This window comes from Bufo gargarizans, chromosome 7, assembly GCF_014858855.1.
Source record: "Bufo gargarizans isolate SCDJY-AF-19 chromosome 7, ASM1485885v1, whole genome shotgun sequence".
NCBI classification, from domain to species: domain Eukaryota; kingdom Metazoa; phylum Chordata; class Amphibia; order Anura; family Bufonidae; genus Bufo; species Bufo gargarizans.
The window spans coordinates 185,443,656-185,457,930 of record NC_058086.1 but is presented as its reverse complement, the minus strand read 5'-3'; the positions used below and the strand labels follow the sequence as shown (position 1 = coordinate 185,457,930).

The 14,275-nt window shown below is 41.9% G+C and overlaps 1 protein-coding gene across 1 annotated transcript in view; it reads right to left on the bottom strand.

Annotated features, from left to right (window-relative positions):
• LOC122943195 overlaps nucleotides 1-14,275 on the bottom strand; it is a 51,245-nt gene that overhangs the window by 20,631 nt on the left and 16,339 nt on the right. The window contains exons 6-9 of the mRNA XM_044300753.1: nucleotides 8,832-8,897; nucleotides 7,135-7,182; nucleotides 6,487-6,531; nucleotides 5,243-5,290 (exon numbers count right to left, since the gene is read on the bottom strand). Coding sequence (XP_044156688.1) covers nucleotides 5,243-5,290; nucleotides 6,487-6,531; nucleotides 7,135-7,182; nucleotides 8,832-8,897 — 207 coding nt within the window. The remainder of the gene's footprint in view (nucleotides 1-5,242; nucleotides 5,291-6,486; nucleotides 6,532-7,134; nucleotides 7,183-8,831; nucleotides 8,898-14,275) is intronic.

Here is a 14,275-nt window from a genome sequence, read left to right as displayed (position 1 = left end):
TCTAAAACATTTTCTGCGAAACTTTGCAGAGACGAGACGAGGCTGAAAGAAGGTATCATGATGGTCCTATCTCCGAATGAGGACGTTGAGGAAAGTCTACATCACAGGAGATGTCACTGGATGTAACAGGTATGGTGCTGTATTCTCCTGTATATTTCATAGCAATGTATGTTATGTCCATCCAATTATCTGTTTCACGGTAGGGTAGGGGGGAGGGGGTATATAGAATTTGTCCCACACTGCCTCAGCCTGGCCCCAGACTTGAGGTCACACTGTGTGTGTTCTGAATTCTGGGGCCTCACACCCATCTACTACATTATCTGTACACAGAGAGTTATCACTGTGTTATCTGTGGTGTTACATAGGACTGCAGGTGACATCTACTACATTATTTGTAAAAAAAAAGGGGGCGTGGTCACAGGTGGGGGGGGGGGGGCGCAATACTTGGCTTGCCCCGGGTGCTGGCTACCCACGCTACGCCACTGGAGCTGAGTATACAGACATGGAGAGCGGCGCCCGGGGATCTCACTGCACTTACTATTATCCCTGGGCGCCGCTCCGTTCTCCCGCTATGCCCTCCAGTATCTTTGTTCACTAAGTTATAGTAGGTGGAGTCTGCCCTTGTTCTGCTGTAGCGCTGGCCAATCGCAGCGCAGAGCTCACAGCCTGGGACGTTATTTTCTCCCAGGCTTAGAGCTCTGCGATGCGATTGGCCAGCGCTACAGCAGAGCAAGGGCAGACTCCGACTACTATAACTTAGTGACCGAAGATGCCGGAGGGCATAGCAGGAGAACGGAGCGGCGCCAAGGGATAATAGTAAGTGCAGTGAGATCCCCGGGGCGCCGCTCTCCACGTCTGTATACTTAGTTCACAATGTCAGGATCGGTGAAAGGTCCTCTTTAAGGACCAGGCCATTTTTTGCAAATCTGACCAGTGACCATCTCACTCTTTGTGGTGATAACTTTAAAACGCTTTGACTTATCCAGGCCATTCTGAGGTTGGTTTTTCGTCACATATTGTACTTCATGACACTAGTAAAATGGAGTAAAAACCCCCCCATTTTTATTTATAAAAAAAAAACTAATTTACCCAAAAATTTGAAAAATTAGCAAATTTTTAAGTTTCAATTTCTCTACTTCTATAGTACATAGTAATACCTCCAAAAATGGTTATTACTTTACATTCCCTATATGTCTAATTCATGTTTGGATCATTTTTGGAATAATATTTTTTTTTGGGGGGGGGGGGGGAATGTTACAAGGCTTAGAAGTTTAGAAGCAAATCTTGAAATTTTTCAGAAATTTTCAAAAACCCACTTTTACGGACCAGTTCAGGTCTGAAGTCACTTTGTGAAGCTTACATAATAGAAACCACCCAAAAATGAAACTACATTTTCTAGAAACTACACCTATTTAAGTTATTCAAAACAGATTTTATAAACTTTGTTCACCCTTTAGGTGTTCCACAAGAATTAATGAAAAATAGAGATACAATTTCAAAATTTCACTTTTTTGGTAGATTTTTTTCATTTTAATATTTTTTTTCCAGTTACAAAACAAGGGTTACCAGCCAAACAAAACTCAATATTTATGGCCCTGATTCTGTAGTTTACAGAAACACCCCATATGTGGTCGTAAACTGCTGTACGGGCACACAGCAGGGCACAGAAGGAAAGGAATGCCATACAGTTTTTGGAAGGCAGATTTTGCTGGACTGTTTCTTTGACACAATGTCCCATTTGAAGCCCCCCTGATGCACCCCTAGAGTAGATACTCCAAAAAAGTGACCCCATTTTAGAAATTGCACCCCTCAAGGTATTCAAAACTGATTTTACAAACTTTGTTAACCCTTTAGGTGTTCCACAAGAATTAATGAAAAATAGAATACAATTTCAAAATTTCACTTTTTGGGAAGATTTTCCATTTTAATATTTTTTTCCAGTTACAAAACAAGGGTTAACAGCCAAAAAAACCTCTATATTTATTGCCTGGATTCTGTAGTTTACAGAAACACCCCATATGTGGTTGTAAACTGCTGTACGGGCACACGGCAGGGCACAGAAGGAAAGGAATGCCATATGGTTTTTGGAAGGCAGATTTTGCTGGACTGGTTTTTTGACACCATGTCCCATTTGAAGCCCCCCTGATGCACCCCTAGAGTAGAAACTAAAAAAAGTGACCCCATTTTAGAAACTACGGGATAGGGTGGCAGTTTTGTTGGTACTAGTTTAGGGTACATATGATTTTTGGTTGCTCTATATTACACTTTTTGCGAGGCAAGGTAACAAAAAATAGCTGTTTTGGCACCGTTATTTACAACATTCATCTGACAGGTTAGATCATGTGGTATTTTTATAGAGCAGGTTGTCACGGACGCGGTGATACCTAATATGTATACTATTTTTTTTATTTATGTAAGTTTTAAACAATGATTTCATTGTTGAAACAAAAGAAATCATGTTTTAGTGTCTCCATAGTCTGAGAGCCATAGTTTTTTCAGTTTTGGGGCGATTATCTTGGGTAGGGTATGATTTTTGTGGGATGAAATGACGGTTTGATTGGCACTATTTTGGGGTACTTATGACTTTTTGATCGCTTGCTATTGCACTTTTTGTGATGTAAGGTGACAAATAAATGATTTATTTAGCACAGTTTTTATTTTTTATTTTTTACGGTATTCATCTGAGGGGTTAAGTCATGTGATATGTTTATAGAGCCGGTCAATACGGACGTGGAGATACCTAATATGTCAACTTTTTTTTTTGCCTATTTTTTACCACTTTTTTTTTAACTTTATTTGGGGGAAATTACTTTTTCTTTTTTACTTGAAACGTTTAATTTTTTGGGGGAAAACTTACGTTTTTCAACTTTTTTTTCATTTTTTTCGTCCCACTTTGGGACTTCAACTTTTGGGGGTCTAGTTCCCTTTACAATGCATTCTAATACTTCTGTATTGGAATGCATTGGCTGTATGAGTAATACAGAGTAATACAGTGTGTATTACTCATACAGCTTCCGACCTGTGAGATCCAGGGGGCTGGATCTCACAGGCTCTTCACAGGAAGGCAGCGCGCTCCCGCTCCGTTCCCCCGATGTGGCCCCCGTTCACTATTCCCGCCTGATATGCTAATGAATAGCATCGGTACAGGGAGGAGGAGACTGCCCTGTTTCTCAATGGGCGTCTCCTTCTCCCTGGCTGTAGCGCTGTCCAATCACAGTGGAGAATGTCACAGCCAGGGAGAAGGTGATTTTTTTTTTCTCCCAGGCTGTGACGATCTCCGCTGTGATTGGACAGTGCTACAGCCAAGGAGAAGGAGACGCCCATTGAGAAACATTAGCATATCAGGCGGGAATAGTGAACAGGGGCCACATCGTGGGAACGGAGCTGCGCCCAGACAAAATAGTAAGCAATCTTACATCCATGGACTATACCCTATACGCATAACCTGCGGCTTATTTTATAATGTCTGCACCCATGAAAGGTCCTCTTCAAGAGCAAAAAAGCACCGAGTATAAAAATAAACATCCGTACATTCGTCACCATTCATTTCAGTTTTTGTAACCAATTGTTACAATTTGCAATAAACCGCCTTCTATGACTGTGCTATAGAGAGCGTCCATTAAAATAAATTTGCATTGTATGCTATTGCTACCGTCTATGGTGTCAATACTAGCTATGCATTTATGAGGAGCTGTCACCTCTCCTGACTTGTCTGTTTTAGTAACTACTTGCATTCTTCATGTAGTAACAATTCTGAAGCATGTTTTCTCGACTCTGTGTTTTGCCATTCCTCTATTATTCCTGCAAGAACTTATGATTTAATTACTAGCAGTTTGCCATTAAGGTCCAGATTGGTGTTACCAGTTGGGGGGGGGGAGCTGCACAGTCTGACAATGGCAGCACTGATTGGATAGTATCAGACTGTGCTGGGACACATCTCTAACACCCATCTGGACCTTTGTTGCAAACTGCTGGCAATTCATTCATAACTTCTAGGAGGGATATTAACAGAGAGTCATAAAAATAGACTCTCCCAGAATTCCTATTACATGGGGAATGCAAGTAGTTGCTAAAACAGACATTTCCGGGGAGGTGACGGGTCCTCTAAATAAAAGTTTACAGAGATGGCTGTTCGGACAAACCAATCTTGCACAGAGTTGGCATTAAGGCCCCTTGCAGACGAGCGTGTGCGGATTAGGTCCGGACGCGTTCAGGAAAACTTGCACCATTTCGCAAGCAATTGCAGTCAGTTTTCTCTGCGATTGCGTTCAGTGGTTCAGTTTTTATCGCCCGGGTGAAATGTGCATTTATGCGTTTTCACGGGCGTGATAAAAGACTGAATGTTTACAAGCAACATCTCTTAGCAACCATCAGTGAAAAACGCATCGCATCCGTACTTCCTTGCGGATGCGATGCGATTGTGACGTAGCCCTTATTCACTTCCATGGGGCCAGTGTTGTGTAAAACTCGCAGAATATAGAACATGCTGCGATTTTCACGCAACACACAAGTGATGCGTGAAGACCAAAGCTCATGTACACAGACCCATTGCAATGAATGGGTTCTGATTCCGTGCGGGGCAATGCGTTCGCATCACTCATTGCACCTGCGTGGAAAAATCGCTCGTGTGAAAGGAACCTAACTGTATAAATATGGCAAGTAAGGAATAAAACACAGCAAAGATCCCATGAGTACATTTTTATATTAATACAAACTTTTTTTTATTTATTGCATATTTTTGAAGTCTGATTTAAAGATGTTTTAAAAAGATTGAAATAAAAGGCCTTTGGGATATTAATACAAGTTCTGAGTAAACTAGAAGAGGACTGGTACCGTCCACCCTGGAGGATCATCTGTTGGATGATGAATATCATATAGAGGATATATCAGTGCAATGGTCTACGGGTGGTAGAAGATGCTGTTTAGCTCTGCTAGATCTATTCATGTTGATTTGAATGCAGCAAATGAGAACCAGGATCCTCCGGTGGGCCCAGGCTCTGATACTATAGAGGGCTCCAAAGGTTCAATAGAAAAATAATATTTGGCTGCCTTTGGAGCCAATCACATGCCTCTAGGGTGTATTTCTTTGATTAAAAATCTATTAGACTTTATTGATGATACAGGGGTTGAGCCCTGAGAATAATTTCCACTGGTGGGCCCAAGGAAACCCAGTCCGACACTGCTACAGTGACACAATGCTACAGTGCTATTAAACAATTCAGTGGTTTTATTACTGATTTACCATGCAGGCGAGGTTTTGCAAGGGGCCTTTGTTTGCCGTAATATCGCTCTAAAGAAAACACACAGACACAGTGTCAGCTCAAGATTTACTTTTAGAAATACAAGTCTTATAAATACACAGACATTTTTCCTTAAAGAGCTCATAGGGGGGTGATCATTATACTTTGCACATTCTTAGATGGAAAATCTGCGCCGTTCTAAACGTTTATCTGATATCTGTACTGGAATTCATATTTGTTGTCACTATGATGTGGACAGTTAGGGTAGTACCACACAGCGTGGTCGGCGGCCAAACAGGCCACACCTGGCTCTAATGAGAGCGGCCTGTTTAAGCCGGTCTGCATTGTTAATGGTCGCTCGGTATTATAGAGGTCGCATGGCCCATTAAGAATTAACCAGTGCAGTCTCTATCGTATAATTAAGGCCTGTTTGGCCACGTGATTCTTGATCACAGCACTGCCGTGTCCCAATAAGCCGCTTGGTCGTACCCTTAAGCTACATGCACACGACCGTCGTGTGTTTTGCGGACCGCAAATTGCGGATCAGCAAAACACGGATGGTGTCCGTGTGTGTTTTGCAATTTGCGGAACGGCACGGACAGCCATTAATATAACTGCCTATTCTTGTCAGCAAAACGGAATGGAGCAACGGATGCGGACAGCACACGGAGTGTTGTCCGCATCTTTTGCGGCCACATTGAAGTGAATGAGTCCGCATCCAAGCCAAAAAAACTGCAGCTCGGATGTGGACCAAAACAACGATCGTGTGCATGTAGCCTTATAGCGTGACAGCAACTTTAATGTCCGACTTTGTATTTATGAGCCATATTCGCACACAGCAGAATGGTTGCAGAAATGTCCTATTCATATGAATGGCTCGGGCAGAAATCCCCTTGTTCGCTGCTCAAACAAAACCATTCAAATAAACAGAACTGGAACTGATATTCCCTTGCAGAAATTTCTGCTTTGTGAATACACCCTAAGGGCACATTCACACGACTGTGTCATGTTTTGCCGGATCCGCAAAGCATGGATCCCGCCCAATTTGTAGAAATGCCTATTCTTGTCTGCGATTGCGGACAAGAATAGGACATGCTCCATATGTTTTGCGGGGCCGTGGAACGGAACAACAGATGCGGACAGGACACGGCGTGCTGTCTGCATCTTTTGTAACCCCATTGAAATAAATGGGTCCACACCCGTTCCGTGTGAATGAGCCCTAACAACGAGTATGGAGGACACTTACATTGGATACAATTTCCGCACACTTGGAGGTGAGTTCCCCAGTGAACTGTCAGAAAAAAAAAATATTACACTATTATTATAATGTTATATAACAAGCAGACAATGACACAAAAAAGACTCTCCATTCTTCCAGATCACTTTCCAGCACTGCCTATGTGGATTTATCAATTATGCAAATTTATCAGACACAAATGGACAACAAGGGAAGATGAGACATTTTAATATTTGCAAATATTACTCTGCAGGGATACATTTCATCACTGGAATATAGCTCCAACATAATAGTTCTGTACAAATGTTTCTTTCTGCTCTACTGAAATTACTCCCTTAGGCCTCATGCACATAACTGTATTTTCTTTCCGTGTCTGTTCTGCATTTTTTGCAGATTGCACACGGACCTATTCATTTATATGGGTCTGCATCTATGTGTCCGTTCCACAAATTATAGAACATGTCCTATTTCTGTCCGTATTTATAGTGATGAGAGTGAGAAAAATGTGGACAGCACACGGAAGGTGTGGTTTGCGGACCGCAATACGGACACGGTCATGTACATGAGGCCTTAGTGAGAGGATCAGTTTTAGGGCTTTTGTTCAAAAGCGCTGGAAAAAATATAGATTTGGGGAAAGGGGCAGGTAACCGTTCTTACCACACCACATATCAGGTCTAAAGCTGGATTAGTAAGGCCTGTGCTGTGCTGAAAAATAAACAGAGGAAAACGTAATAATTAAAAAATGCAGGTATGTGTTAGCATTAAAAAATAAATGGAGTAAAAGATCCAGTTTCTTTGTGCCACAGTATGACTGCAAAGAAGAGAGGAGCTTGTGCAGAAAAACAAGTTACAAGTCTTCTTATTATTTGTGACATGACAAATGTGTTTCTTGCTATTTGATTTTCACCCGTAAGCTCTTCCCCATTTGCTCCTGTTTCCAGTGTACGCTGATTCCTGTGTATGTTCCTGTTTCCTGTGTATGCTCCTGTTTTATGTGTACATTCCTGTTTCCTGTTTACGCCATTATTTCCTGTGTACTCTCCTATTTTATGTGTACTTTCCAGTTTCCTGTGTATACTTTTATTTACTATTTTTGCTCCTGTTTCCTGCCTAAAACACTATTTGCTATGTACCCTCCTGCTTGCTGTTTTTTCTCCTGTTTCCTGTCTATGCCATTATTTCATGTATACTCTCCTGTTTCCTGTGTACGCTCCTGTTACCTGTGTATGCTTCTATTCCTGTGTACGTTCCTGTTTCCTGTGTTCGCCCCTGTTTCCTGTGTATGTTCCTATTTCTTATGTACGTTCCTGTTTCCTATGTATGCTCCTGTTTTCTGTGTACGCCCTTGTTTCCTGTGTACGTTCCTGTTTCCTGTGTGTGCCCCTGTTTCCTGTGTACGTCCCTGTTTCCTGTGTACACTCCTGTTTCCTGTGTGTGCTCCTGTTTCCTGTGTGTGCCCCTGTTTCCGGTGTACGTCCCTGTTTCCGGTGTACGTCCCTGTTTCCTGTGTATGCCCCTGTTTCCTATGTAAGTTCCTGTTTCCTGTGTGTGCCCCTGTTTCCTGTGTACACCCCTGTTTCCTGTGTATGCCCCTATTTCCTATGTACGTTCCTGTTTCCTGTGTACGTTCCTGTTTCCTGTGTACGCCCCTGTTTCCTGTGTACGTCCCTGTTTCCTGTGTACACTCCTGTTTCCTGTGTGTGCTCCTGTTTCCTGTGTGTGCCCCTGTTTCCGGTGTACGTCCCTGTTTCCTGTGTATGCCCCTGTTTCCTATGTACGTTCCTGTTTCCTGTGTGTGCCCCTGTTTCCTGTGTACACCCCTGTTTCCTGTGTATGCCCCTGTTTCCTATGTACGTTCCTGTTTCCTGTGTACGTTCCTGTTTCCTGTGTACACCCCTGTTTCCTGTGTATGCCCCTGTTTCCTGTGTACATTTCTGTTTCCTGTGTATGCCCCTGTTTCCTGTGTACATTTCTGTTTCATGTGTGTGCTCCTGTTTCCTGTGTGTGCTCCTGTTTCCTATGTATGTTCCTGTTTCCTGTGTGTGCCCCTGTTTCCTGTGTACACTTCTGTTTCCTGTGTGTGATTCTGTTTCCTGTGTGCAATCCTGTTTCCTGTGTGCGCCCCCGTTTCCTGTGTGCGCCCCCGTTTCCTGTGTGTGCCCCTGTTTCCTGTGTGTGCCCGTGTTTCCTGTGTACACTTCTGTTTCCTGTGTGTGATTCTGTTTCCTGTGCGCTCCTGTTTCCTGTGTACACTTCTGTTTCCTGTGTACGCTCCTGTTTCCTCTTTATCTTCTAAATTGTCTCTGACTTCAAACTAACCAGTCAAATATAAAACAATTATAACAAAAACTTACAATAAGTTCCAGAATTGTTGCAACTGAAGTTCCAAGAACACCGCCAAGTGCAGCTGCAAGACGTCCCTAAAATAAATATAAGACTAAAAATTACAACATTATTTTTAACACCTTGAGGACTGGGCCAATTGTAGCCCTGAGCACATGAGTATTTTTTTTATTTTGCCTATTCACATTCAAGCTGCATAACATTTTTTAGAACTTTTTTCAACATAGCTGCTCAAAGCGACACGTTTCTCAGAAAAGTCATGCACCAAAAAGAATTCGGGCAACTTGTCTGCAACGTGCTGTCTCGTGGCTACTTTAGAGCTGCAATCTGGCTGTACACAACATGGCCAGGTCACAGGGGCATCCTATGTCACACACAACTTACACTGTGGTCCCTGATGGCAAAGTCACATGCAGCTTGTGACCAAAATTCCAGCAGTGTTAGATTTTCTGCAATTGTCACATCTGTCACAGAGTGTCGTACTGCGACTCCATTGCCAATCATTGCAATGTCGTACGACTTTCCTGTGGCCCTAACCATAGGCTTTGTTACGTATAAGAACAGTGGCTCTTTATGTAGCTACATATACATTGTACCATTACCATTCACTTTATATTATTTGAGCAAAAATGCAGTCAACCTTATTTAATTTTTTTCAGCATACACCAACATACAACTCCATGCAGGTGTTGTCCTTGGTCAGATTTGAGCTCAGGACCCCAGCGCTGCAAGACACCAGTGCTAACCACTGAGCCACTGTGCTGCCCTAGTAAGTGAGTTGTAAGCTTACTGTATCATTTGCTATGGGTATGATGTTACCAAGTGTCTGTTATTTCATGTCTTGGGACTTGTTTTAAATAGTGTTTGTGAGAGGTGTTTTACTGTTGTTTTTAACTCATCTTTTTATATTAGACTTATTTTAACCCCTTAAGGACTCAGCCCTATTTCACCGTAATTTTTTGCAAATCTGACCAGTGTCACTTTAAGTGCTGATAACTTAAAAACGCTTTGACTTACCCAGGCAGTTCTGAGATTGTTTTTTCATCACATATTGTGCTTCATGACACTGCTAAAATTGGGTCAAAAAAGTTAATTTTTTTGCAAAAAAAACAAACAAATATACCAAAAATTTGGAAACATTTAAAAATTTCAAAGTTTCAGTTTCTCTACTTCTGTAATACATAGTAATACTCCCAAAAATTGTGATGACTTTACATTCCCCATTTGTCTACTTCATGTTTGTATTATTTTGGGAATGCCATTTTATTTTTGGGGGATGTTACATAGCTTAGAAGTTTAGAAGCAAATTTTGAAATTTTTCAGAAATTTTCCAAATCCCACTTTTTATGGACCAGTGTACGTAATAGAAACCACCCAAAAATGACCCCATTTTTGAAACTACACCCCTCAAGGTATTCAAAACTGATTTTTACAAACTTTGTTAACCCTTTAGGTCTTCCACAAGACTTCATGGCAAATGGACATAACATTTTAGAATTTCGATTTTTTTTTGAAAATGTTCCAATATAATCCATTTTTTCCAGGAACAAAGCAAGGGTTAACTGACAAACAAAACTCAATATGGGTTGCCCTGATTCTGTAGTTTGCAGAAACACCCCATATGTGGTCGTAAGCTACTGTTTGGCCAAACGGGAGGACATAGAAGGAGGGGATCGCCATATGGTTTTTGCAAGGCAGATTTTGCAGGATTGGTTTTGTTTGTACCATGTCCCATTTCAAGCCCCCCGTTGCACCCCTAGAATAGAAATTTCATAAAAAATTGCTCCATCTAAGAAAGTACACCCCTCAAGGTATTCAAAACTGGGTTTACAAACTTTGTTAACCCTGTCAGAGAATTGCCCTGTGAACTTACTTGGTGCAGATATGTTGCATGCTGTCAATACAATTATAAGATTTGGGAAAAAGGGAGTATCGGCAACAGGGCCCCTTATGGAACCTGTTTTAACTGCATTAACTGCCTTGGTAAAACCACTGCCTGAAGGGGGGTTGCAGAAAGAAGACCCCACACAATTGAAAGCAATAGAAGATATGCTTGCAAAGGTGCCACCGGGGTTGTGGGTAAAAAGCAAAACTGATGTAGGTCTACTTCAGGTAGAACCAGTAAAGATCCAGTTAAAACCAGGAGTGCAGCCTGTTAAAATAAAGCAATATCCCTTGAGTCAAGATCAAACTGCTGCAATAGCAGTACAAGTAGGAGAATATCTCAAGGTGGGAGTCATAAGGGAATGCCGATCCCCTTATAATACTCCTCTTTACCCAATAAAGAAAAAGCCTGAACCAGGAAAGCCCCAAGCATATAGGATGATTCATGATCTAAGAGAAATTAATAAATGAATGATCATAAAACTCCTATTGTGCCAAATCCACATACAATGCTTAATCCGATTCCTTCCAATTCTAGCTGTTTCACTGTAATAGACTTGGCAAATGCTTTTTTTTCTGTTCCAGTGGAAGAAGAAAGCCAGCTGCTTTTGGCATTTTCCTTCAATGGGAAACAATACTGCTGGACAAGGCTGCCTCAGGGGGGTGCCACATCTCCCTCTGAATTTTCTGAAACCATGGCATGAGTGCTGCTTTCGTGGCATCCAATGAACAAAGACACATTACTACTTCAGTATGTTGATGATTTGCTTCTTTGTACTGTGAATGTTGAAGTGTGTCTGCAGGAGACGCTTTCTTTCTTGATATTCCTGCACGATGAAGGATGCAGAGTATCAAAAGACAAATTGCAGATGGCAAAATTCAAAGTAGTATTCCTGGGTCATTGTGTTTCCAAGCAAGCTAAAAACATAACCCCGGAAAGGAAAAAAGCTGTTGCCCAGCTGAGGGAACCCACTACGGTTCGAGAACTGAGGACATTTGTTGGACTCGTCAGTTATGTCCGAGAGTGGATTCCCTCTGCGTCATCCCTGATGCAGCCGTTATTTGATGTCCTAGCAGCTTGTAATCAAGGCCATCCATTTGTGCTTACTGCAAAAGCAATTGAAGGATTTGAAGGGTTGAAACTAGCAATAGTGTCAGCACCCTGTTTAGGAATACCTAATTATAACCTTACCTTCAATCTATTTTGTCATGAAAATAGAGGACATGCCAAAGGAGTACTGACTCAGATACATGGAGGAAAACATCGACCGTTAGGCTATTACTCATTGCATCTTGATGTGGTAGCGAGGGGGGCTCCTTCCTGTATACGATCAGTAGCAGCTTGCGCACTATTAACAGGAAAAATTGCAGATATAGTGCTGGATCATGCTCTTACAATCTATGTCCCTCATGCTGTACAGGAACTACTGTCTCAGGCAAAGACTCGTCATCTGTCAATGATGAGATTAACTAAATATGAAGTTGCATTGCTTACTCCACCTAATATAACAATCAAAAGGTGTACTGTTCTAAACCCAGCAACATTGCTTCCAGAAACTAATCAATTAGATCAGGAAATGTCAAATAATGTTGCTGATCATGATTGCCTTGAACTGATGAAAACTGAAACTAAAGAACTTGATAATGTAACTGAAATACCCATTCCTAATGCTGATGTTGAGTTTTTCGTAGATGGATCACGATATTACCTGGATGGGAAACCATACACAGGGTATGCTGTAACTACCTTGGAAGAAGTTGTGAGACAAGGATCACTCCCACCAGGATGCTCGGCTCAGGAAGCGGAGTTGACAGCCCTCGCTGAGGCATGTATAATGGGTGAAAATCAGACGGTAAATATTTACACCGATTCTCGTTATGGGTTTGGCATTGCACATGATTATGGCCCAATCTGGAAAAGCAGGGACTTTGTGGGATCCTCTGGTAAGCCTATCAAAAATGCTGAATCTGTGGCTCGATTATTTAGAGCCATGGAACTACCTAAAATGGTGGCCATTGTCAAAGTTCAGGCCCACACAAAAGAACAAACAAAAGAAGCTAAAGGAAATCGACGAGCAGACGCGGCTGCAAAGCAGACGGCTCTGCTACCTCTCTCCATAGCTAGCCATTCAGTGGACATAGTACCACAGGCTGGGGAAATAGACCTGGAGATACTCCAGAAACTTCAAGAACAAACCACTAAACCAGAAAGAGAGGAGTGGGAAAAACATGGGGCCAAGAGGAATCAAGAGGGTTTGTATGCGTTGAGTGACAAATTCTGCCTTCCTAGATTATTATACTCAATGATCTGTGCACTGTCACATGGCCCAAACCACCAGTCTAAAGAAGCGATGGTAAGTTTGGTAACACAAGGATGGGTGGCGCCGGGGTTCAACAATGCTGCTGCAGAATTTGTCCAAGGGTGCATGGTCTGTGCTTGCCATAACATAGGGAGAACTGTAAAGGTGCCCCCACGGTGCACCCCAAAACTATTATACCCGTTTCAGAGACTGCAAATTGATTTCATACAACTTCCCAGGGTTGGCACATATAAGTATGTAATGGTATGTGTAGATCTCTTTTCAGGATGGCCAGAAGCATGGCCCATAGCAAAGGCAAATGCAAAAACTGTTGCTAAAAAGCTGTTGTCTGAAGTTGTATGCAGGTTTGGTGTTCCTGAGGTAATAGAAAGTGATAGAGGTACTCATTTCACTTCAGAAGTATTACAGGAAATACTTAATGCCTTGGGTACAGAGCAAGCGTTCCATACTCCATACAGACCATAAAGCAGTGGTAAAGTGGAACGCTTGAACGGAACTCTGAAATCAAAAATTCTAAAAGCCATGGCAGAAACTGGTAAGCCACGGACTGAATGTTTGCCCATAGCATTATACTCAGTTAGAGTAACTCCACATAGGAAAACTAAACTGAGTCCCTATGAAATATTGTTTGGAACAACACCAAAGACAGGCCTGTATTTTCCACAGCAGCTTCAGGCACTTCACTCAGATATGACACAGTATGTGGGAGCATTGTGTAAGAGATTACAGCAAACTCATGACCGTGTTTTTAGTTCCATTCCAGATCCATCTTCATTGGAGGGAACGCATGCATTAGCTCCTGGAGATTGGGTCACGGTTAAAAGACATATCAAGAAGGTTTTAGACCCTCGATTTGACGGCCATTCCAAGTCCAGTTGACTACGCCAACTTCTGTGAAATTAGAAGGAAAACCTAGATCCACGCTTCACACTGCAAAATGCTGCTAAAAAGCTAAAATATGAATTTAGGAAAGTATTTGATAATAAACACTTTGCTTTACTCCTGTTTCACTAATCAGCAAGAAAAAGAAAATATGGGATGGGACAATAAATTCATCAAATATCATAAAATTGTTGCACAAATGAAAGATCTATCTGATTGTTGGATATGTAGTCATTCACCTGTTTCTTCCACTTCTATGCCATATGTAGCCAATCCTCTCCCTGAGACGGAACTACTAGATCACCTATGTTCAGATTTAATTCCAATGAGTCTAGAATCTCCCCAGGGAGACACAGTGGTCTCACTTC